A 27,120-nucleotide genomic window follows, 5' to 3' on the forward strand; every position below is an offset into this window, starting at 1 on the left:
AAAGAAACTTGACTCTGTTTCTTCCTCCGAAGGAATGCATCGCCCACTGTCTCCTTAACGTTAGTTGTTTTTTTCTAAGAAAGGTCAATGTTCCGATGAAGTACACAGCATTTCAAAGTCTATCTGGAGTTACTCTGCGGAAACCATCACACATTACATCCACGTGTTCTATATAAATAATCATGAATGGATGTCCAATACTCCACTTATGTCACTCCGGGAACAGTATGTGACAGGTGGTCGGTTACCATCGCGCTTTTTCAGCTGCCAGATTTTTACCCACAACACATGATCCTAGAAATAAATGATAAGCCGCGATGCATGCCAAATGTGAGTACAAATATGTTCCATGACAAACACCATATCTAATGTCATCATGCCCTGTAAGACTTTATAATAATGGGAAAAACATTTTTTTAAGCCTAATTACTAACATCATCGCGAGGGCAGAAACTGACAGTCTGAACTGAAACTTACAAACTGTATGTCACATAGCTTGTGGGCAGAGAGATTTTTCTAATTCACAGACGTGCAGTCTGTGGCTCACTGTCAGGGCACAGTCAGACGGCCATATAAATCGGACCACAGTGCTCAAACTGGCCGCAGCTCTCCAGACTCAGCATTACCGCTGCATTGAATTATAAACAGTGGCATGTAAAAGTTTGGGCACCCCTGGTCAAAATGACTGGTATTGTGAACAGATGAGCAAGTTGAATATGAAATCATCTCTAAAAGGCCTAAAGTTAAAGAGGTCACATTTCCTTCGCATTTAGGCATAAAAAAAGTCGTTTTTTATATTTTAATAAAAATTACAAAAAGGAAAATGGGCCAGTGTAAAAGTTTGGGCACCCTTGGAGATTTGTGTGCTCAGATAAACTTGACCAAGGATTCAGACATTAATTAGCCTGTTACAGTTATGGCTTGTTCACTATCATCATTAGGAAAGGCCAGGTGATGGAAATTTCCCTAGTATATAAAAACCCAGCCTCCTCTAACCTTGTCCCAAAAACCAGCAGCCATGAGTTCTTCTAAGCAGGTGTTTAGCACTCTGAAAATGAACATTGTGGAGGTCCACAAAGCAAGAAAAGGCTACAAGAAGATAGCAAAGCGTTTTCAAGTTGGCCTTTCCCCAGTTCGGTATGTAATAAAAAAATGGCAGTTAACAGTAACAATGGAGGTCAAGAAAATGTCTGGAAGACCAAGGAAAATTTCAGTGAGAGCTGCTCGTAGGATTGATAGAGAGTAGTGTTGAGCATTCCGATACCGCAAGTATCGGGTATCGGCCGATACTTGCGGTATCGGAATTCCGATACCGAGATCCGATATTTTTGTGATATCGGATATCGGAATCGGAAGTTCCCAGTGTATGGTTCCCAGGGTCTGGAGGAGAGGAGACTCTCCTTCAGGCCCTGGGATCCATATTCATGTAAAAAATAAATAATAAAAATAAAAAATAGGGATATACTCACCCTCTGACGCGCCCTGGTTGTAACCGCTGCAACCGGCAGCCTCCGTTCCTAAGAATGAGCGAGTGAAGGACCTTCGATGACGTCGCGGCTTGTGATTGGTCGCGTGAGCGGTCACGTGACCGCTCACGCGACCAATCACAAGCCGCGACGTCATCGCAGGTCTTTCACTCCCTGCATTCTTATGAACGGAGGCAGACGCTTGGACCGGTGAGAGCCGGTGCCGCCGGAGGGGTGAGTATATCCATATTTTTTATTTTTATTCTTTATTTTTTACATGAATATGGATCCCAGGGCCTGAAGGAGAGTTTCCTCTCCTTCAGACCCTGGGAACCATCCAGGATACCTTCCGATACTTGTGTCCCATTGACTTGTATTGGTATCGGTATCGGCGATATCCGATATTTTTCAGGTATCGGCCGATACAATCCGATACCGATACTTTCAAGTATCGGAAGGTATCGCTCAACACTAATAGAGAGGCAAATCAGGATCCCCACTTGACCTCAAAAGACCTTTAGAAAGGTTTAGCAGACTCTGGAGTTGTGGTACATAGAATCATAGAATGTTAGAGTTGGAAGGGACCTCCAGGGTCATCGTGTCCAACACCCTGCTCAAGGCAGGATTCTGTTATGATCCGGTGACCTTGGAGCCGCATGAAACTTTCTCTGGAGTCGGTGGAACCTGTACTGACCGCAAATCCTGAACTAACACCGCAACTAGAAGTAGCCGTGGGGTGTGCCTAACAAACCCTAGACACCTCGACACAGCCGGAGGACTAAATACCCCTATAGATGGAAATAGGAATACTACCTTGCCTCAGAGCAGACCCCCAAAGGATAGGCAGCCCCCCACTAATATAGACTGTGAGTAGGAGAAGAAAAGACACACGCAGGTAGAAAACAGGATTTAGCAAAAGAGGCCACTCTAGCTAAATAGGAAAGGATAGGACAGATTACTAGGCGGTCAATAATAAAACCCTTTCAAAAATATCCACCGCAGATAATACAAAAAATTCCACAATCTAACTAAAGACGTGGAATGAATATCTGCAACCCCAGAGAATCCAACAAGACTGAGAAAAAAACAGACACTTATCTTTGCTGATTTGGAAGAAAGGCAGGAGGAACAAGGCAGAGGTCCTGCACCTCCCAACAACAATTGACAACTGGCAAGGACTAATGAATCCTGCACACCTAAATACCCCAGTCAGAACTGCAATCAGCAGACACACCTGACCAGGACTGCAACCCAGGGACAACTGCATTACCACCTACTACCACCGGAGGGAACCCAAAAGCAGAATTCACAACAGTACCCCCCCCTTGAGGAGGGGTCACCGAACCCTCACCAGCGCCCCCAGGCCGATCAGGACGAGCCAGATGAAAGGCACGGACCAAATCAGCAGCATGGACATCAGAAGCAAAAACCCAAGAATTATCCTCCTGGCCATAACCCTTCCATTTGACAAGGTACTGAAGCCTCCGCCTCGAAAAACGAGAATCCAAAATCTTCTCAACCACATACTCCAACTCCCCATCAACCAAAACAGGGGCCGGAGGATTAACAGAGGGAACAATGGGCACCACATATTTCCGCAATAAAGATCTATGGAAGACATTATGGATAGCAAAAGAGGCCGGAAGGGCCAATCGAAAAGACACCGGATTAATAATCCCAGAAAACCTACAAGGACCAATAAACCGAGGCTTAAACTTAGGGGAAGAAACCTTCATAGGAACATGACGGAAAGACAACCAGACCAAATCCCCAACCCGAAGCTGGGAACCAACACACCGACGACGGTTAGCAAAATGCTGAGCCTCCTCCTGAGCCAACACCAAATTGTCCACCACATGAGCCCAAATTTGCCGCAACCTGTCAACCACAGAGTCCACCCCAGGACAATCGGAAGGCTCAACCTGCCCAGAAGAAAAACGAGGATGAAAAACAAAATTACAAAAAAAAGGCGAAACCAAAGTAGCCGAACTAGCCCGATTATTAAGCGCAAACTCGGCCAATGGCAAAAAGGTCACCCAATCATCCTGATCAGCAGACACGAAGCATCTCAAATAAGTCTCCAAAGTCTGATTAGTTCGCTCGGTCTGGCCATTTGTCTGAGGATGAAATGCAGAAGAAAAAGACAAATCAATGCCCAGCCTAGCACAAAAGGCCCGCCAAAACCTAGAAACAAACTGGGAACCTCTGTCAGACACAATATTCTCCGGAGTACCATGCAATCGAACCACATGCAAAAAAAATCAATTTAAAGAAAGTCAGCCCCCCGAGGAAGCTCAGCATGCGAAATGCGCGTCTGGGCTATTTTATTGACACCTCCAGCAAAGAAACCACACATGGGTATGCTTAACCCACGGCACTTTCTTTAAATTGATTTTTTTACTAGATGGGCTTTGTGCAATAGGGGTAGGGTTTTGATCTGATATGGCGCTATTGCCGTTACTTTTTTGCTATTTGGCTATGATCAGTTTTCAAATCCAATTGTCCCCTCTGATCTAAATATAGTAGGTGCACATTGGTTTGCCCTATATATTTGAGTATATATACTAGTGCTATTTCTGGGCTGTACCTTCACATGTATTAAATGTGTGTGTTTTTACGCTGTAGGTGTCTATTATTCATCTACTGATCCTCATTATTTTATGTTATTTTTATACGGATGATTGTACTTTTTTGTATCATATTTAATAAAGTTTTGACACTTTATATAAAATTTATGACATTATGTGCTTTCATGGGGCATTATGCTCTTGATAGATTTATAAGTACTAACTATGTAGTGTGCCAAAACTTTAGCATCTGACCATTTTCCTTTTTGTGATTTTTATAATGTTAAAGAGGAAAGGAAGTTTATACTAGATTGTCGCCCGATTCTAATGCATTGGGTATTCTAGAATATGCATGTCCCCGTAGTATGTGATTCGCGGCAGACTGTGCCCGTCGCTGATTGGTCGAGGCAACCTTTATGACATCATCGTCGCCATGGCAACCATTATGACATCTACGTCGATACTGTGCCCGTCGCTGATTGGTCGAGGCCTGGCGGCCTCGACCAATCAGAGACGCGGGATTTCCAGGTCAGACAGACAGGCAGACAGACAGACGGAAAAACCCTTAGACAATTATATATATAGAAGATATATATATATATATATATATATATATATATATATATATATATATATATATATATATATATATATATATAATAATTTTTTTTTACCTAAAATAGAATGGAAATGTGTCATCTTTAACCTCAGGCCTTTTAGAGATAATTTCATCATCAACTTGCTTAACTGTTCAGAATAACAGTAATTTTGACTGTTTACATGTCTGTAACGGTAGTCACAACCCAGGAACAGGCCATGAGTCAGTGAAGTCAGACGTTACGAGGTCAATACCAAAGGAGCGCGTAATAAACCAAGGGGAAATTCACAGTCGTAAGTCAGGTCACATGCCAGGGTCAGAATACCAGAGAAATAGCAGATAAGCAAAGGGGCAATAACAAATGGGTAGTCTGAACACGGTCCAAACGTCAGCAGCGGAATATCAGATGAGAACTTACATAGAATTAGCTTTTGACTGGCAGTGATCTGGGCCAGACAGCTCACCTAAATAGCAAGGTAATTACCAAGAACAGGGAGCACCTGAGGAAATACTGAGCTATCAATCAAAGCACTGGCAGCTCAGCACACCCCAGCACAGGATAGGATGACAGCTGTCCATCACTGAATCCCAGACACTCTAAGCAGAGGAATCGTGACAATGTCCCTGTAAATCTGTCACGTTTGGGTCGGGAAGTCACAAGTCAGTCCGTGCATTGCAGTTGGATTTCGGTCTGATTTATACACCCATCTGACTGCGCCCTTAGTCTTTCTTCCTTTCACCCTATAGGTCCTGAGTTTTTTTGAGCCTTTATGGAGACTTCATAAGATGAAGCAGATAATTAAAGGGCATTTGCCAGTAGAAATAATCCTCCTCCGCCATCTATATGGGCACGCAGGTCACAGAACGTTGATTAAAATTGTACCTTGATATTTGCAATCCAATTAATGGTTCCTGAGAAATCCATGTTTTTCTGATATGCAAATGAGCTGAAAAGAGTTCCAGAGGCAAATTAATATGGCACAGAGATCTTTTCAGCTCATTTTCGTATCAGAAAAATCATGGAATTCTCAGGAACCATTAATCGGATTGCAAACATCAAGGTATCGTTTGTTTCAACTTTCTGTGACCTTTATAACCTTATGAATGGATTAGGAGAGTTAACCCTACTGGCAAATTCCCTTTAAATATATAGAGACATGTGCTGATCAGACAGATGCACTGGAGGAGAAACCGCACGGGGAGGTGATGGAACACTGCAGACAATCTGCACAGGACATGTAGAAAGCAGCAGTGGTGCAAATAATGTCACTGATCAACTTCTGGGTCCCCGTGCTGCTGTATAGGTAATTATATCGCCAATGTATCATTGAAAATCCACTGCCAGTGCCACCACTAATACTGCGGCTCAGAACAGCTCCTATTTTACAGGACTCTGCACCACAGTGGACCTCTTATATTTGCAGCTCAGGTACATTCTGCTTTTAGCTATACCCTTTAATGTGCCAGTTACAGTTCTGCCCAGGCCTGGACTGGCCCATAGGAGAACAGGACAAACCTCCGGTGGGCCGTATGCAGGAGTGGTCCACTCCTCTCTAATCTGAGCAGTACTTGGCCCAATATACATGAATCACTATGTGCAGACACAGGCGGCATTGTATTCATTTATCAATCTACCAGTCCATTGTTCTATTAATTTGTGATTGAGGATAATGTCACATTTGCATGTAGCTGAAGTTTTGCCCCTGGAGTTGGTTACTGGTGGACCCTTGTCACCCCAGTCCGACACTGGTTCTGCCTTACACTACCTTTCTTATAGCACCACACTATAGTCCCAATCACATATCCCCCTTTACATGTCCCAAGCCGCAATACAGTTGGCCAACTGACCACCGCTGTCCGCAGGTCATGGGCAGTAGCGTAGCTACTGGGGGGGCAGAGGGGCCCTGTCACATGAAGGGGCCCACCGGGAGCCAGGGCAGAACACCACATAGGAGCAGAGCAGTATAATGTCTGCTCCCGTCTGACGGAGACTCTGCAGGCTATTAGCACAGTGGCCGGCTGCAGTCTCCCTCCTGCAGTGAATGGTTTCGCCCGTCTGACCTGATCATGAAGCTTTTCCTGGCTGCAGTTTTCTTCACTCTGTGCACGCTGGGATTGGCTCAGGCACGCTGGGTCCTAGTGCCCACATCTTGCATTTCACTTACACTTCCTGGTCCTGCCTACAGTGCAAACTTTATCAGTTAGGCTAAGTTCACATTTGCGTTGTGCGGTGCTGCATCGGCGACGCAACGCACAACGCAAATGTAAACGCATGCACAACGCAGTGTTTTGTGACACATGCGTCCACTTTTGCATGGTTTTTGGTGCAGAAAAAACTGCATCTTGCTGCGTTCTCTGCGCCCTGACGCATGCACCACAGTGACGCATGCGTCACAAAACGCAAGTGCAACGCATGTCCATGCGCCCCCCATGTTAAATATAGGGGCGCATGACGCATGCGTCGCCGCGGCTGCGCCCAACGCAACGCAAATGTGAACGTAGCCTAAGTGCTGGGAATGGAACTTATTAGGTTTATTAAATTCAGGTATGTCACTGTGAGACCGTTGGGGTATTGGGGGGCTGAAAGTGGGTGAGGGGGACAGGGTACTGGGGGGTGAATGTAAGACCATGGGGGTGTTGTGAAGGCAGAAGTGGGTGAGGTGGGACAGGGCACTGAGGGGGTGGATATGAGATGATGGGGGTGTTGGGGCTGAAGTGGGGGAGGGGGACAGGTCACTGGGGGCTGAATATTATAATGTTTTGTTATGATATTATATGTGCTCCATCATGTAATATTTGCTGTCTGGGGAGGCTGGAGATGGGGGGGTCGGGGGCTTCTGATACGGACCACCTGGGTCTTTTATGAGTATTAGTATAAGGAGCCCCCATACAGTAACCAAGAGCTGCATCACATTTACAGCACCACTCCAGCATTTCTTTTTTTATTTCATTGCTGGAGCGGTGCTGAAAATCCACATCCCCTGCCCTCTGTCTGATACTCACCTTCTGGTGTTTTTGTCTCCGCTCAGCTCCGTCTCCTGCAGTTTGTGGCCTGTCCGAGGCTCCAGTGTTTCATGTGAGTCTATGGGAGCCTCGTTCTGGACTCTTTCTCACTCTCAGGCTCTGTGCACACGGTGCGGTTTCACAGCAGTTTTCCATCTGGTTTACAGTGCCATGTAAACCTATGGAAAACCAAATTCACAGTGCGGAAACGCTGCATTGTATTTTCCGCAGCATGTCAAATCTTTTTGTGGATTCCGCAGCGTTTTACACCTGCTCCTGTATAGGATTCCGCAGGTGCATACCTCCCAACCGTCCCGATTTCAGCGGGACAGTCCCGCTTTGGCACCGGGGTCCCGCTGTCCCGCTTCGGGCATTTAAAATCCCGAATTTGCGGCCGCCGGTGAAGCCCCGCCCACTTCCGGGACGTAGAGACGATTAGGACTAGTCCCGCACTCCGGGCGGGGTCAGTGACGTAAGCGGCCGGCATGATCACACTCTGCAGCCTTTGTTTAGTAAATCTGGGCCAGGAGATCGGGGAAGGAGGGACCAGCTGCGTGCGCGGCGCCGACTCCAGCCTGGTGTCTCCCCCACCACGCACCGCAACGCGCATGCGCGGGAATCTGTGGTACCCGATGCTGAGGCGCAGAGTCTGGTCCTTGTGTCACTCGGAGGCGGCAGCGGCGTGTGAGGGGGAGGGAGGCGGTCATCATTACCGGCACACACCGGCATGCATTGTGTATGGCGGATAAGGGGCGGCAGGGAGAAGCCTGCAAACCAGATAGTGCAGTGTGTCCATGCACCTCTCCATCCACAGGTAGCACTGTAACACCTCTAACAGTGCCAGCCAGCACCCTCCTAGTGCCAACCTGGCTGTGGGTGTGTGTGTGTGATGGCTGGGTGTGTGTGTGATGGCTGGGTGTGTGTGTGTGTGATGGCTGGGTGTGTGTGTGTGTGATGGCTGGGTGTGTGTGTGTGATGGCTGCGTGTGTGTGATGGCTGGGGTGTGTGTGTGTGATGGCTGCGTGTGTGTGTGATGGCTGCGTGTGTGTGTGTGTGTGATGGCTGCGTGTGTGTGTGTGATGACTGCGTGTGTGTGTGTGATGACTGCGTGTGTGTGTGATGGCTGTGTGTGTGTGTGTGTGAAGGCTGCGTATGTGATGCATTTGTGTCAAAGCTGCATGTGTTTGTGAGCTGCGTTTGTGATGCTGCGTGTGTATGTGTGATACTGTGTGTGTGATGCTGCATGTGTGTGAGCTGCGTGCGTGTGTGAGCTGTGTGTGTGCTGCGTGTGTGTGGGCCGTGTGTGTGAGCTGTGTGCGTGTGCATGTGTGTGTGTGTGAGCTGCGTGCCTGTATGTCATTATACAGTATGGAGAACTGTGGCCATTATACAGTATGGAGCATCATGTGCGGTCATTATACAGTATGCAGCATCATGTGCGGTCATTATACAGTATGAAGCATCATGTGCACCCAGCATACAGTATGGAGCATCATGTGTGGTCATCATACAGTATGGAGCATCATGTGCGGTCATTATACAGTATGGAGCGTCATGTGCGGCCATTATACGGTATGGAGCATCATGTGGGGCCATTATACGGTATGCATGCCGTCATTATACAGTATGGAGCGTCATGTGTGTTCATTATACAGTATGGAGCGTCATGTGTGGCAATTATACAGTATGGGGCATCATGTGCGGTCATTATACAGTATGGAGCGTCATGTGTGGCAATTATACAGTATGGGGCATCATGTGCGGTCATTATACAGTATGGAGCATCATGTGCGGTCATTATACAGTATGGAGCATCATGTGCGGCCATTATACAGTATGGAGCATCATGTGCAGTCATTATACAATATGGAGCATCATGTGCAGCCAGTATACAGTATGCAGCATCATGTGCGGTCAATATACAATACGGAGCATCATGTGCGGTCATTATACAGTATGGAGCATCATGTGCGGCCATTATACAGTATGGAGCATCATGTGCGGTCATTATACAGTATGGAGCATCATGTGCGGCCATTATACAGTATGGAGCATCATGTGCGGTCATTATACAGTATGGAGCGTTATGTGTGGCCATTATACAGTATGGGGCATCATGTGCAGTCATTATACAATATGGAGCATCATGTGCAGCCAGTATACAGTATGCAGCATCATGTGCGGTCAATATACAATACGGAGCATCATGTGCGGTCATTATACAGTATGGAGCATCATGTGTGGCCATTATACAGTATGGAGCGTCATGTGTGGCCATTATACAGTATGGGGCATCATGTGTGGTCATTATACGGTCTGGAGCATCATGTGCAGTCATTATACAGTATGGGGCATCATGTGCGGTCATTATACAGTATGGAGCATCATGTGCGGTCATTATACAGTATGGAGCATCATGTGCGGTCATACAGTATGGAGCATCATGTGCGGTCATTATACAGTATGGAGCATCATGTGTGGCCATTATACAGTATGGAGCGTCATGTGCGGTCATTATACAGTATGGAGCACTGTGTGGCCATATTTTTTTGTTTATAACTATTGTATATGAAACAGTGTGATCAGCAGTGCTAAATGGGTGTAGTTGGGACGTGGATATGGGTGTGACTAATTATGAATGGGTGTGGTCAGAGGCGTGGCCTAAAATTTGCCGCGGCGCGCTTCGCGCGCCGCTAACTTTGTCCCTCTTTCCCATCTTCAAAAGTTGGGAGGTATGCGCAGGTGAAATCTGCACAAAAAACACAGGAAATCCACGGTAAATCCGCATACGAATCCGCAACAAGTGCACATAGCCTCATAGTCTTACATTGAGCGCTTGTGACATAGCTTGTCACTTCTGGCCTGTCAGAAGCTGCACTCACAAGCTTGATCAGCGGAACTGCAGCAGTGCCACAAAATAGTGATTACGCCGGAGGATGAGTAAATGACCGGGACATCCAAATCATGACAGGGAGCTGCGGGCCCATCATACTATGTACTGTATATGGGAGCTGCGGGCCCATCATACTGTGTATAAGGAACTGTGAAGGCATATTGTGCATATGGGAGCTGTTGGCCCATTACACTGTATATAGGGGAGCATTATACTTTCTATAGTGGAGTTCTGTCAGCATTATACTGTGTGTAGGGGAACATTGGGCTCATACTATCTAGAGGGGAGCAGTGGGAACATCATACGGTGTATAGGGGAGTTATAGAATCATCATACTGTGTATAGGGAAGCTGTGGGGGCCTTATACTGTGTATAGGGAAGCTTTAAGCTCACCATACTGTGTATAATGGAGCAGTACATGGGGGAACTTAGGGGACATTATTAAATGTTAAGTGGGCACTTAAGCATTATTGTTATAGGGGCACTCAGAGTATTGTGACCATCAAAGTTGCACAATTGTATTGGTCACAATATGGCGGTAAAGTCAATGTTCGTTTTTGTATATAGATTTATTTTCAATAACAGTAGGGTCATATTCTGAGGTTCCCCTATATTCACAACTAGAGTGCGCACCCGTAGCTGTAATCAAGGTTACCTGGTTAGGGGCCCACTCAGATGTTTCGCCCTCCCTAAGTTGAAACCCTAGCTACGCCTCTGGTCATGGGGTATTGCTGCTCAGTCCGTGTCACTTCAATGGGGCTGAGTTCCAATAGGAATCAGGCCTGGCAATGTTTTTGGAGGAAAGCAGATCTTAAAAAGGAAACGTCACCTTTGTAGACACTTGGGTAAAAGAAAACATATTAGTGCATTGCATAAGTGGCCGCTCCCTAACATAACGTTATCACACATGCTCACATTAGGCAAAAGTCATCTCGTGCACTGAATCCATGATGACTGGCCGCTTTTTGTAACTACATCCCAAGATGCATCGGTTGCAATTTGTTTCTTTATTTTTAACTTTACTCTCCCCTAAGAGTCACTTTACAATAGTAAAATCCCTCTCCCATATTTCACTTTTTTTTGGTAGGGGAAAGGTAAGGACTAATTTTCTAGGTTAACCAAAACATGCTCAGGCCAAATTGCAGACACTGTGTGGTCAGTGGAAGTTTCCCCCTAACACTTTAGCTGTTTGGATCATGGAAACTGTTCCCCCCATTTAATTGGTTATCGTTTTTCATGTCCTAATCAAGCAGAGCTGCAGTGTAAAGCATGAAAGAAGGACAGAATCTAAATATAAACTTCTGATGAGAAAGAGAAAGTTTATTCTGATCATAGTTGTTTTGAGGAATGCTCCATTAGTAAACAGATAACAGTCAAAACTGAGGAAGTGCAATTTATAAGTGTTATCCAGGGATAGAGACTTAAATAAAATGTTGGAAAACTTATTTGTGCTTCTTCTTTAAAGGAACACGTCGGGGATATTTATTTTACTTAAATACATGCATTTGGCTAACAATATTTTTTGCATTTGGTTTCAATAAAATTTGTCTTCTACAGCCTCTATGTATCACAATACACAGCACAGTGCAGAATGAGTTATCAGTGAGCTCTGTCTTGTAAAGGGTCCATAACCCTTATCTTTCAACTGCTGAATTCCTCTGAGGTCACGTATAACCAAAGTTCAACTCCGCTCCGATGTGGTCATATATCACCTATGTGGAGTTCAGGAGGAGAAAGAGAAGTGTTACAAACTCTGCCACTTAAAGGGAAGGTGCCACCAGTTTTCTTGTAGTTTGTTTTTTTGTGAAATTAAGCTTAAAATAGTAAATAAAATGTACTAATGCAATGTTTGCACTGTTTGCAAACATTTCTATATGAAAAATATTATATATTTTCTTACAAATATATATATTGACCACTAGGGGGAGCATTTTCCGTTTTAGACCTCAAGCAGCTATAGTGAGACTTACCAGCTTTACTGTTAGCTGGAAAATCTGGGCAGTAACTGCTGACATCAGCATTTCCCTCCCCTTTTGGGTGGTCTAATATCCCTGGGGCAGAATGAAGAGCAGCATCACAGGGCAGAGCCATTTTGTGTGTGACTGCCCTGTGATCTGCTATCACCAGCAGTTACTGCATCAGAAGCACAGTTAGTTTATGTGGTGTGTATGGAGCAGCATTGTCTGTGCAGAGCTGTCTGTCACTCATCCCTCAGTAAGATAAGAAGGAGATCCAGGTCTGCAGTGAATGGCCAGGCATTGTGGAGGGAGGGGAGAGATACATTGTATGGCTGAGAGAGGTGTCACCTCCTCTCTGCAGGCTGTGAATGCAGCTTAATGGAGTGAATGGAGCTCCTGTGATAGAGAGTAAGTGGAGCTCGGCAGATAGCACTGGGCTATAATAAAATGGCAGCCAGTCACACCTACAGCAGTGAGTTGTGCAGCCCACAGAGGCGTGCCCAGCTCACTGCTAACACCTCTCCAATGTTAAAGATAGGGTCAGCGCCGGTCTATTATCTCCTATGTCCATGGGGTGCTGTAAAATGACACTGTTAGTGCCCTGCTACTGCTGCAAAACCAAGATGTCAGCCCCCAGTTCCTTCTTTAAACACATATAACACACGAAATCTGTTTCACATGCATTTAAAACTTGGTTATAGCAGCATGTTATGCTACATTACAGTGATTTATTAATGATCTACAAACGCGGTACCTTTCCTTTAAAGCAGCCACTGACAGATTCACAGGCAACCTATTCTGCAGCCTGCTATTTATAGTGATACATAGAGTAAAAAACAAATGGTCTAAAAAATTTTATAAAAAACTCATAGAATCATATAGAACCACTTCTAACTTCTGAACCCCTCAAACCCATCTCTGTGTCTAGATGTCACCTCCATAAGGAGACACTGACTTCCATGACGTATCAATGACAGGTCGGCGGCACACGTGTCACAGCCGCTGTTTATACACAGACACTCTGCAGGAAAAACATTTACCTCTGTGTAACAACTTAGGACGAGCAACAATATAAAGAATAAAAACAAAGGTTAATAGATAACAGAGCAATGTAAGGAAGATAAAAGTGCAGACACGGCCCACCAACATGGAAAATACCAAGGAGAAGCTCACAGACGGTGACGATGATCATAGTTTTGTATAATTCCAACATGTCCAGAGAATATCAGACGTTACAGAGTAACAAATAATTCAACAGAAGGAGTGATGGCCCTGCTCCCGAAAGCTTACAATCTATAAGGAAATGGTAGGGGCACTGTAATGTAAACGTAATGTTATAATAAATAGGGATATTCATGTAAAGCTCGATGATCCAGTTACCAGCCTGTATCTGTGTAGTACGGTACATAGATCATCCGGTCACCAGACTCTAACTGTATGTACTGTATATAGATCACATGGTCACCAGCCTGTATCTGTGTAGTACTGTCCATTGTTCATCCGGTCACCAGCCTATATCTGTATGTACTGTATATAGATCATCCGGTCACCAGCTGTATCTCTATGTACTGTACATAGATCATCCAGTCACCAGCCTGTATCTGTGTATATACTGTACGTATCAGCCAGTAACCAGCCTGTATCTCTGTATGTACTGTATATATATATATATGGTCCAGTCACCAGCCTGTATCTGTACTGTTCATACAGTTGTGGCCAAAAGTATTGACAACACTGCAATTCTGTCAGATAATACTCAGTTTTCTTCTTTGGTATTATTATCTTCTTTTAATTTGTCTTAAATTAAAAAAACACAAAAGAGAATGAAACAAAAAGCAAAACATTGATCATTTCACACAAAACTCCAAAAAAGTATTGGCACCCTCAGCCTAATACTTGGTTGCACAACCTTTAGCCAAAATAACTGCGACCAACCGCTTCCGGTAACCATCAATGAGTTTCTTACAATGCTCTGCTGGAATTTTAGACCATTCTTCTTTGGCAAGCTGCTCCAGGTCCCTGATATTTGAAGGGTGCCTTCTCCAAACTGCCATTTTTAGATCACTCCACAGGTATTCTATGGGATTCAGGTCTGGACTCATTGCTGGCCACCTTAGAAGTCTCCAGTGCTTTCTCTCAAACCATTTTCTAGTGCTTTTTGAAGTGTGTTTTGGGTCATTGTCCTGCTGGAAGACCCATGACTTCTGAGGGAGACCCAGCTTTCTCACACTGGGCCCTACATTATGCTGCAAAATTTGTTGGTAGTCTTCAGACTTCATAATGCCATGCACACGGTCAAGCAGTCCAGTGCCAGAGGCAGCAAAGCAACCCCAAAACATCAGGGAACCTCCTCCATGTTTGACTGTAGGGACCGTGTTCTTTTCTTTGAATGCCTCTTTTTTTCTCCTGTAAACTCTATGTTGATGCCTTTGCCCAAAAAGCTTTACTTTTGTCTCATCTGACCAGAGAACATTCTTCCAAAACGTTTTAGGCTTTTTCAGGTAAGTTTTGGCAAACTCCAGCCTGGCTTTTTTATGTCTCGGGGTAAGAAGTGGGGTCTTCTTGGGTCTCCTACCATACAGTCCCTTTTCATTCAGACACCGACGGATAGTACGGGTTGACACTGTTGTACCCTCGGACTGCAGGGCAGCTTGAACTTGTTTGGGTGTTAGTCGAGGTTCTTTATCCAACATCCGCACAATCTTGCATTGAAATCTCTTGTCAATTTTTCTTTTCCGTCCACATCTAGGGAGGTTAGCCACAGTGCCATGGGCTTTAAACTTCTTGATGACACTGCGCACGGTAGACACAGGAACATTCAGGTCTTTGGAGATGGACTTGTAGCCTTGAGATTGCTCGTGCTTCCTCACAATTTGGTTTCTCAAGTCCTCAGACAGTTCTTTGGTCTTCTTTCTTTTCTCCATGCTCAATGTGGTACACACAAGGACACAGGACAGAGGTTGAGTCAACTTTAATCCACGTCAACTGGCTGCAAGTGTGATTTAGTTATTGCCAACACCTGTTAGGTGCCACAGGTAAGTTACAGGTGCTGCTAATTACACAAATTAGAGAAGCATCACATGATTTTTCGAACAGTGCCAATACTTTTGTCCACCCCCTTTTTATGTTTGGTGTGGAATTATATCCAGTTTGGCTTTAGGACAATTCTTTTTGTGTTTTTTCATTTAAGGCAAATTAAATGAAGATAATAATAACAAAGAATTTGTGTTAATACTCAGTTTCTTCCTGAAAATGATTGCAATCTGACAGAATTGCAGGGGTGTCAATACTTTTGGCCACAACTGTATGAGCCGGTCACTAGCCTGTATCTGTATGTACTCTACATAGATCATCCGGTCACCAGCCTGTGTCTGTGTATGTTTTGTACATACAGGTTAGTGGCCGGATCAAATATCTGTGTGTACTGTACATATGATCCAGTCAATAGCCTATATGTGCATAAATACTGTACATCAGCCGATCACCAGCCTATATCTATGTATGTACTGTGCATATAAGCCAGTCAACAGCCTGTATCTGTGTGTACTGTACATATATTATCCGGTCACCAGCCTGTATCTGTGTATGTACTATACGTATGCGATGATCACCAGCCTGTATCTGTATGTACTGTACATAGATCATCCGGTCACCAGCCTGTATCTGTGTATGTACTGTACATATATTATCTGGTCACCAGCCTGTATCTGTGTATGTACTGTACATATGATCTGGTCACCAGCCTGTATCTATGTATGTACTGTACATATGATCCGGTCACCAGCCTGTATCTGTGTATGTACTGTACATACATGAGCCAGATACCAGCCAGCATCCAGATACAAAGCGTTACTGAGTGTCTCCCGACTCGAGTTTGGGAACAGATGATGGCAGTACCAGAATCTGAAGTAAGTTAGGAAGAGATAATAGGAAATAGTTAGGTTAGTGAGGTTATTCTAAAAAAGTGTGTTTACACCATTCTTAAAATTGTGAACACTGAGAAGTAATTGGACTGCCTGAGGTAAAGCATTCCACAAACCTTGTGCAGCACAAGAGAAGATGGAGACGTGAGTGTGACGTTTCGATGATGAAGTCACATGGTAGGTTTAGATCCAGCAGTTCAGCTGATAGTATAATGAATTAAATGATTAGATTCACACATCCTCTCATCAAGCAGTATCTCCAATGATGGGATCAGAAGTATTAGGGCTCATACTCACTTGCGAGAAACTCGGATGAGTCTCACACTTCAATACCCGGCACTGCACCCGGCACTGAGAAGCGGAGCGTGTGGATCCATGTATTGCTATGCGGCCGCACACTGCGATCTGAGTGTCGGGTGCAGTGCCAGGTATTGACGTGCGAGACTCTCCTGAGTTTCTCACAAGTGAGTATGAGTCCTTAATCTGACTCTGGTAGTTTGGTATCATACATCATTACCTTTGATACAATCACTCATCACACATACACACGTGGTCAAAATTGTTGGCACACCTCGTTTAATGACAGAAAAGCCCACAATGGTCACAGAAATAACTTGAATCTGACAAAAGTAATAATAAATAAAAAATCTATGAAAATGAGCAAATGAAAGTCAGACATTGCTTTTCAACCATGCTTCCACAGAATAAAAAAAAAAAATAAGTCATGAAATACGTCTGGACAGAAATGATGGTTCCCTTAACTTAATATTTTGTTGCACAACCTTTGGAGGCAATCAGTGCAATCTAACGATTCCTGTAACTGTCAGTAAGACTTCTGCACCTCTCGACAGGTATTTTGGCCGCTCCTCAAGAGCAAACTGCTCCAGTGGTCTCGTGTATGAAGGTTGCCTTTCCCAGACGCCATGTTTCAACTCTTTCCAAAGATGCTCAATAGGATTTAGGTCAGGGCTCATAGAAGGCCACTTCAGAATAGTCCAATGTTTTCCTCTTAGCCATTCTTGGGTGTTTTTAGTTTAGTTGTGTGTTTTGGGTCATTATCCTGTTGCAAGACCCATGAGCTGCGACTGAGACCAAGCTTTCTGACACTGGGCAGCACATTTCTCTCTAGAATCCCTTGATAACCTTGAGATTTCATTGTACCCTGCACAGATTCTAGACGCCCTGTGCCAGATGCAGCAAAGCAGCCCCAGAACATAACAGAGCCTCCTCCATGTTTCACAGTAGGGACAGTGTTCTTTTCTTGATATGCTTCATTTTTCCATCTGTGAACATAGAGCTGATGTGCCTTGCCAAAAAGTTCCATTTTTGTCTCATCTGTCCATAGGACATTCTCTCAGAAGCTTTGTGGCTTGTCAACATGTAGTTTGGCAAATTCCAGTCTGGCTTTTTTATGATTTTTTTTCTACAATGGTGGCCTCCTTGGTCATCTCCCATGAAGTCCACTTTGGCTCATACAACGAAGGATGATGCGATCTGACACTGATGTTCCCTGAGCTTGAAGTTCACCTTTAATCTGTTTAGAAGTTTTTCTGGGATCTTTTGTTACCATTCATATTATCCGCCTCTTTGATTTGTCATCAGTTTTCCTCCTGTGGCCACGTCCAGGGAGGTTGGCTACAGTCCCATGGATCTTACATTTCTGAATAATATGTGCAACTGTAGTCACAGGAACATCAGCTGCTTGGAGATGGTCTTATAACTTTTACCTTTAACATGTTTGTCTATACTTTTCTTTCTAATCTCCTGAGACAGCTCTTTCCTTCGCTTCCTCTGGTCCATGTTCAGTATGACACACACCAAGTCACCAAACAGCACAGTGAGTATCTGTAGCCCTATATACAGGCCACTCACTGATTCCAGGATTGTGGACACCTGTGATGCTAGTTAGTGGACACACCGTGATTTAACATGTCCCCTTTGTCACATTATTTTCAGGGGAACCATCATTTCTGTCCAGGACCATTTCAAGAGTTATATTTATTTTTTTTAATTCTGTGAAGCATGGTTAAGAAGCAATGTCTGACTTTCATTTGTTCATTTTCATAGATTTTTAATGTATCATTACTTGTCAGATTCAAGTTATTTCTGTGTCCATTGTGGGTTTTTCTGTCATTAAACGAGGGGTAAAAGGCTTAGATACAGCAGCTTAGGTAGAGTAGTGCTGCGGGTATCACACTGCTCTCAGCTAAACAAGTGTATCTTTACCTATCATGTAGCTGAGAGCATCATACGTTATAGGGTCAGATACACCAGTTCATCATGCATCAAAGGATGTGATACACTAGGAGGTCTTCGGATAGTATAACACATGGAAGGCAGAGGTATAACAGCTCAGCAGCACAGTATCACACCTAATGACTTGGAAACATTGCCTGAAACAGTACCATGTGTTATATGCAGATACAGAGCCATCATTAGACAGGGATACACATGAGAAACTTAGGTACATTGGTTTAGCAGCACATCATCACGCATCATAAACTCAGATACATGGGCTTATCAAACAATATCAAATAGACTTAGATGCACCAACTTAATAGACAGTATCTCACACAGTAAGTTTAGATACTCTGGCTCATCATACAGTATCACAAGAGATAGGCTTCGATACCCAAGCTCAGCAATACAGTATCACATAATAAGCTTAGATACACTGGTCCTTCAGACCGTATCACACATGATATATTTAGATACATAAATTTAGGAGACAGTATCGCACATGATATTCTTAGATACACCAGCTTAGGAGACAGTATCATGCGTCATATTCTTAGATACACCGGCCTAGGAGACAGTATCATGCGTGATATTCTTAGATGCACCAGCTTAGGACACAGTATCACACATGATATTCTTAGATGCACTGGCTTAGGAGACAGTATCACGTGTGATATTCTTAGATGCAGCAGCTTAGGAGACAGTATCACACGTGATACTTTTAGATACAGCGGCTTAGGACAGAGTATCACGCATTATATTCTTAGATGCACTGGCTTAGGAGACAGTATCACACAGGTTTTTCTTAGATGCACCGTCTAAGGAGACAGTATCACGCGTGATATTCTTAGATGCACTGGCTTCGGACACAGTATCACGTGTGATATTCTTAGATGCATCGGCTTAGGAGACAGTATCACACTTGATATTCTTAGATGCACCGGCTAAGGAGACAGTATCACGTGTGATATTCTTAGATGCACTGGCTTAGGAGACAGTATCACGCGTGATATTCTTAGGTACACCAGCTTAGGAGACAGTATCACGCGTGACATTCTTAGATACACCAGCTTAGGAGACAGTATCACATAAAATTAGACTTTGCTACACTATCTCCTCACAGTATCAGACATGGCAGGCTTAGATACACCATCTCAGCAGCACTTTGTCCCTTTTAGCACTATGTGGTTCCCTGAGATGATGATCTCATTTTAGCCCCATGTTTCTTACCATCATGATGAATGTGGACAGCAGCTCTGCCATGGCCTCTCGTACCCAGTGGTTGCGGATAGATATAGCGGAGCGGATCTTGTTGGCTATGAAGCTCCCAGTCTTCATGGTGACAGCAGGCGCAGATGTAATACTTTGATACCTACTTGCAGCGTTGGTTAAACACTAAGACACGTGAGGCAGGGCAGACCCAGCACTGCTTAAAAAGTTACTGGAGTAAAATGATTAGTGCAATCAATTTGCTGATCAGGCGGTAACGCTCCACCCTCCGCTCCTGACAGCTCCAAGGTTCAACGCTCCTTCAATTCACAGAGACACAAGGCTTTCCACAGCTTGGAAACATTTCTAATGACATAACGTGGTGACAAAATCCGATCACTCCCTCCTGGATCCAGCACAAGTATAAATATAGAGTTACTGGTCCTGACCGACCACGTGCTGTGTGATCAGTGCTATCAGGCGTCTTACAAAGCGGGCTTACTATATAAATCTACTTCTGTGGAGGATCCAGTCCTGAGATCATTCCTGGAGTCTAAAATCAACTGCACACTGACACTTGGGGTACAGGATAATGGCTATGACACTTGGGGTACAGGATAATGGCACTGACACTTGGGGTACAGGATAATGGCACTGATACTTGGGGTACAGCATAATGACACTGACACTTGGGGTACAGGATAATGGCACTGACACTTGGAGTACAGGATCATGGCACTGATACTTGGGGTACAGGATAATGACACTGACACCCGGGGTACAGGATAATGGCAGTGATACTTGGGGTACAGGGTAATGACACTGACACCTGGAGTACAAGATAATGACACTGGCACTTGGGGTACAGGATAATGGCTATGACACTTGGGGTACAGGATAATGGCACTGACACTTGGGGTACAGGATCATGGCACTGATACTTGGGGTACAGGATAATGACACTGACACCTGGGGTACAGGATAATGGCACTGACACTTGGGGTACAGGACAATGGCACTGACACTTGGGGTACAGGGTAATGACACTGATACCTGGAGTACAAGATAATGGCACTGGCACTTGGGGTACAGGATAATGGCACTGGCACTTCATTTTTGGATTTGTGGCAGCTCTGGTTCCACTCTGTTTTAAAAGTAGCTTTTTTCCTTTCACGGCCATCGGGGGTTAATATCAGTTTTTCCCCTGCTGGCAATCTGGTGTAAGTGCAGTGCTGCTGGGTCAGCTGATGTGGGTGGTGACCACTCCTACCATCCTTTAAATGGTCACCTGATGCATCAGTTGACTGTTGGTGATAGAGTTTCTCTGGAGACCAGCCGATGTGTGAGGAGCTCTCTGGTGCCAGCATGTATCAGCTGTTTGAGGTCCTGGTGTCATATCCTATGCTGAGTGGAGTTTGCAGTCCGGCTTCAGTGTCATCTGCGGTGTGGAGCTTACTAGCTGAGTCTGGGAGCTAAGTGTGATGTTTTTTCTTTTCCCTTTTGTGTTTGTTACTATCCCCTGTGTGGTACCATCTGCAGTGGTGAGGCTAGCGCTCTTTGCTGGCCAGTGCACTAGCCAGGGCAGTGTGAGGTGACAACTAGGGACGAGGTTCCTGATGTTGGTGGGAGGAAGGACCCACATAGGGCTTTAGAGGAGTGCAGGGACAGGCTCAGGTTTGAGCAGGAGGTGACCATTCCTTCATTTCCCTATTGATAGGGCCTTCCTTCTCCCTCCTCCATCCAGTTGTGAGTTTGTTGTGCCGTCCACTTACTGACCCTCGTTGGGTTTCAATACGTATCGTGACACCAAGTCTGGGTGGAGCTAACACAGAGCCAGGGACTTCCAGGTGGCTGACGCACCCAAAAGACATGGCGGTGCCATGGTCCACGGCAACTGTATTTTTTTTTAGTTCTGGACTGTGTTTATGGAAACCCGGCTGCAATCCGGAGGACATCACTCCTAAGTGTGAGTTCTGAAAATAAATACTCCATTTATATTGAACTTTTTGTGGTCACTGCCTGTCTCTCACACTGCACCAACCCCGCTACACTACACTGCATATACAGTAAATGGGATCATACTTGGGACTACAGAACGGGAGAAGGCCTTGGGTATTCTGGTTACAATTAAGCAGAGGAGTAATACTCAATGTCAGGCAGCAGCCACAAAAGTAAAAAATATTTTATGGAGTATAAAAGGAGAGATAAAATCCCGCGATCCAAACGTATTGTTACCCCATTTATAAATCACTTGTGAGGTCAATTCTAGAATATGGGATCCAGTTTTGGACTCCAGATTTTAAAAAGGATATTCAGAAGTTAGAGCCAGTTCAGAGGAGGGCAACTAGATTATTGTAAGGGACAGAAGGCCTCTCATATGATGAAAGGTTGGAAAAATTGGACTTGTTTACCTTAGAAAAAAGACGTCTCAGAGGAGATCTCATTTATATATATAAATATGTGTTTGGCAGTACAGAGGACGGTGCATTAGTTACTCCTTCCAAAGACCATACTGGGGACCAGGGGGCACTCCTTACTGGTGGAAGAAAGGCGATTCCGTCAGCTTAATAGGAAAGGGTTCTTTACAGTTAGAGCAGTCAGACTGTGGAATGCCCGACCACAAGAAATAGTAATGGTAGACACTATAACAGCTCTAATACAAGTGCTGGGGATCATTTCCTCAATACAGATAACGTGTTAATTTAGTGACAAAATGTATAATTGGTGGAGGAAGGTTAACTTGATGGACCAAGGTCTTTTCACCCTATGTAACTAAATTGTACTTCAGGTCAGTGCCAATTCTAGCTTTCCTGCTGCCTGAGGCAAATATTGAAAAGGTGCCCCTCACCCAGGAGCTGGGTGGGAAATTTAGGCCTAGGGGGCCAAGCACAAAGCAGTGGCCCTTGAGTTGCAGGGGCCCATCTTTAGTCTACTCATTAAAGCAGCAGATGTAACAGGCATTAAACATATATATATATATATATATATATATATATATATATATATATATATATATATATATATATATAATCAGGGTCGGACTGGAGCACCGGGACACTGGACAATTCTCTGGTGGGCCGGGTCCTCAGGAGGCCAAAAAAATCACAGAGAAAAAAGCAGAGATGGTTACCTGCTGAAGCCTCCAAACAAATGCACCAGCAGGGCGCATCGGACCCGATTAATGATGTCCTCAGGAGGCCCCTGAGTGGGATGCAGAGGTAGCTCACTGGTTTCAACTGAATGTGCTTCCAAGGACACACAGTTGAAATAGGGGCCTATGATTGACATCAGTGCGCCTGTTGCAGGCGGTGCATGAAAGTTACCTCGACGGGTGCACTGATGTCAGCCGCCGGCCTCTAATAGGTCGGCAACCATGTTAACACGACTGCGCTGGATCTGAAGGGAGAGGACGCCGGGAGGCAGGTAAGAGGATTTTTTTTCTTCTGTGGATACGGCATGATGTGGGTCCAGAACCAGGGACATGGGGGCCCAAGATGAGGGACCTTATTAATGAAAGGGGCCAGGTTGAGGGACTTAATTATAGTATAGAGGCCAAAATGAGGAATCTACATTATAGGTGGCAAGTGGATGGACATAATTGCTATAGGGGCCAAGTAGGGAACATTACTCCTGTAATATAATTTACTGTTTAGAATACTGGTTTCCATGGTGGGTCATATTACTGTGCACTATGTCACCTTATTTATTCATCTGGCCTTGTATATAAGTCGAGAAATAAGTGGAGAATATGCTCTGAAAGCAATAAGCTATTCATGACTGTGTTTTAATTTCTGCCGAGATGAGTCCTGGCTGGAAGAAGTGATGGTGGTCGGAACTGGATGAAGAAGAAAAGCAAAGATAAAGGACTTCAACTACAGACTTCACTGGTGAGCCACTGTGCTACCTGTACGCTATACACAGAGCTCCTGTGTATAATGTCACCAGTGGTCAGTGTGGGACTGGGGTGCCAAGGGCACCAACTCCAGGGCCCCACTTTAACTACATGAAAATGAACTGGGTAGATTGTTAAATGAATAAGATGCTGCCTTTATCTGTACATAGTGATTCCAGTATATAGTGCCAAGTACTGCTTATATAAGAGGGTGATTGTCCACCGGAGGATTCTCTTGTTCTCCCGTGGGCCAGTCCATGCCTGTCAGTGGTCATTGTATTACCTGTACACTATATACAGAGCTCTTGTGTATAATGTCACTGATGAGTCAGTATTTACTTGCACACTTACATTATACACTGTATACTGCAGTGGTGGCAAATCTATGGCACTCGTGCCAGAGGGGGCATGCAGAGCCCTCCCGGTGGACACTCATGCCATCTCCTCAAAACTAGTGTCTCCATCACTCTCCTCAGCCCACTCGCCATCTCCCTGTCCTCTGCACGCGTGCCGTCCCATGATGATGCACACCGTCACATCAGGCTGCACGCCATCCCATCAGTCTATGCGTGTGCTGAGTGTGGCGAGAGTCACGGTAGTAAATATATATACACTACTTACTGTAAGTAAAGGGAGGTCAAACAATCTGAGGTCAAGTCCAGGAAATGGCGCAGTACGACAAAGGGAAGTCAGAAACTAAATCCAATACACGAGCAGAGGTCAGGAGAGCTAGAGAGATGAAACAGATACAGGGAGCAGGCACAAGCAAAGTCAGGGCGCAAGCAAAGGGTCAGAGTCTGGGAAGAGCATCAAGTCAAGCTGGGTCAGGCACAGAGCGCAGAGGGATCAATGTTCCACAGGCAACAGCAAGTGTACGATTGACACTGGGGGAAGGAACTGGCATGCTTAATTAGAAGCCTGATTAAGGAAAATTAACACAGGTGATTGCAGCCCAAACCCAGCACAGACTGACAGCCCTGACACAAAGTAACAGAAAGACAGAAACAGAGTGGTAATCGTGACAGTACCCTCTCTGCAAGGGGGGCCACCGGACCCACAGGTTTCCCAGGAAATTTCTGATGAAAGCCCTGGATCAACTGATCAGCCTTTACAGAATGATCTAGAACCCAGGATCGTTCCTCAGGTTCATACCACTTCCAATGTACCAGGTATTCAAGAGAATTCCGGACCATTCGGGAATCAATGACCCTTTGTACCTCATATTTCAGGCTTCCCTCAATTGAAACCGAAGGAGGTTATTCTTAGAAGATAACCATACCTTATCTCACACTTTGAAGGTGACCCCTGACGAGCGCCTCTTATCGGCTTTCCACTTTTGCTGATGCTGAGCCACCCCAATGTTCTTTTTAACATTCCTCCAAACATCCCCAGCCCTTGAATTGTGACATCCACCCAGGACACCCAGACCTTATCCTGGAAAACTCACCAAAATGAGGATGAAACTCGTAATTATTAGGGTTGAGCGAAACGGGTCGTTCATTTTCAAAAGTCGCCGACTTTTGGCTAAGTCGGCGTCTCATGAAACCCGATCCGACCCCTGTGCTTGTCGGCCATGCGGTACGCGACTTTCGCGCCAAAGTCGCGTTTCAATGACGCGAAAAGCGCCATTTCTCAGCCAATGAAGGTGAACGCAGAGTGTGGGCAGCGTGATGACATAGGTCCTGGTCCCCACCATCTTAGAGAAGGGCATTGCAGTGATTGGCTTGCTGTCTGCGCAGTCACAGGGGCTATAAAGGGGCGTTCCCGCCGACCGCCATCTCACTGCTGCTGCTCTGAGCTTAGGGAGAGGTTGCTGCCGCTTCATTAGAAGCAGGGAGAGCGTTAGGCAGGGTCCATTAACCACCAAACCGCTTGTGCTGTAGCGATTTCCACTGTCCAACACCACCTTCGGTGTGCAGGGACAGTGGAAGCTACATTTTTTTTTTTTTCTCTCAGCGCTGTAGCTCATTGGGCTGCCCTAGAAGGCTCCCTGATAGCTGTATTGCTGTGTGTACGCCACTGTGCAAACCAACTGCTTTTTTCAAAGCACATATCTTCTTGTTCCTTCCTTTCTGCACCGCTATCTTTTTTGTTTGTCCACACTTTTTATTTAATTTGTGCATCAGTCCACTCCTTATTGCTGCCTGCCATACCTGGCTGAGATTACTGCAGGGAGATAGTAATTGTAGGACAGTTTCCTTTTTTTTTTTTTTTGTGGGAGATTAAGATTGGCATTTCTGCTAGAGTGCCATCCCTGTGTGTGCCATCTCTCACTCAGTGGGCCATAGAAAGCCTATTAATTTTTTTGCTTGATTTGGGTTCTAAAATCTACCTGAAAAAAAATCACTACATCAATCAGTGGGAGATTAATATTGCCCTTTCTGCTTGTGTGCCACTCCTGACTCCTGTGTGTGCCATCTCTCACTCAGTGGGCCATAGAAAGCCTATTTATTTTTTATTATTTGGTTTCTAAAGTCTCCCTGAAAAAGAAAAAAAAAATAAAACAGTGGGAGATTAATATTGCCCTTTCTGCTTGTGTGCCACTCCTGACTCCTGTGTGTGCCATCTCTCACTCAGTGGGCCATAGAAAGCCTATTTATTTTTTATTATTTGGTTTCTAAAGTCTCCCTGAAAAAGAAAAAAAAATAAAACAGTGGGAGATTAATATTGCCCTTTCTGCTTGTGTGCCACTCCTGACTCCTGTGTGTGCCATCTCTCACTCAGTGGGCCATAGAAAGCCTATTAATTTTTTTGCTTGATTTGGGTTCTAAAATCTACCTGAAAAAAATCACTACATCAATCAGTGGGAGAAAAATATTGGCCTCAGTCAGGGCTTGTGTGCCACTCCTGACTCCTGTGTGTGCCATCTCTCACTCAGTGGGCCATAGAAAGCCTATTAATTTTTTTGCTTGATTTGGGTTCTAAAATCTACCTGAAAAAAAAAACACTACATCAATCAGTGGGAGAAAAATATTGGCCTCAGTCAGGGCTTGTGTGCCACTCCTGACTCCTGTGTGTGCCATCTCTCACTCAGTGGGCCATAGAAAGCCTATTAATTTTTTTGCTTGATTTGGGTTCTAAAATCTACCTGAAAAGAAATCACTACATCAATCAGTGGGAGAAAAATATTGGCCTCAGTCGGGGCTTGTGTGCCACTCCTGACTCCTGTGTGTGCCATCTCTCACTCAGTGGGCCATAGAAAGCCTATTAATTTTTTTGCTTGATTTGGGTTCTAAAATCTACCTGAAAAAAAAAACACTACATCAATCAGTGGGAGAAAAATATTGGCCTCAGTCAGGGCTTGTGTGCCACTCCTGACTCCTGTGTGTGCCATCTCTCACTCAGTGGGCCATAGAAAGCCTATTAATTTTTT

The 27,120-nt window shown here is 44.8% G+C and overlaps 1 protein-coding gene across 1 annotated transcript in view; it reads right to left on the bottom strand.

The window, feature by feature from the left end:
* Positions 1–20,084, bottom strand: part of LOC143805225 (aquaporin-7-like) — a 45,052-nt gene extending 24,968 nt beyond the window's left edge. The window contains exon 1 of the mRNA XM_077284232.1: positions 19,877–20,084. Coding sequence (XP_077140347.1) covers positions 19,877–19,984 — 108 coding nt within the window. The 5' untranslated portion in view covers positions 19,985–20,084. The remainder of the gene's footprint in view (positions 1–19,876) is intronic.
* Positions 20,085–27,120: the final 7,036 nt, after the last annotated feature.

The sequence above is a fragment of the Ranitomeya variabilis genome, chromosome 1, assembly GCF_051348905.1.
Source record: "Ranitomeya variabilis isolate aRanVar5 chromosome 1, aRanVar5.hap1, whole genome shotgun sequence".
In the NCBI taxonomy this organism is placed as follows: Eukaryota; Metazoa; Chordata; class Amphibia; order Anura; family Dendrobatidae; genus Ranitomeya; species Ranitomeya variabilis.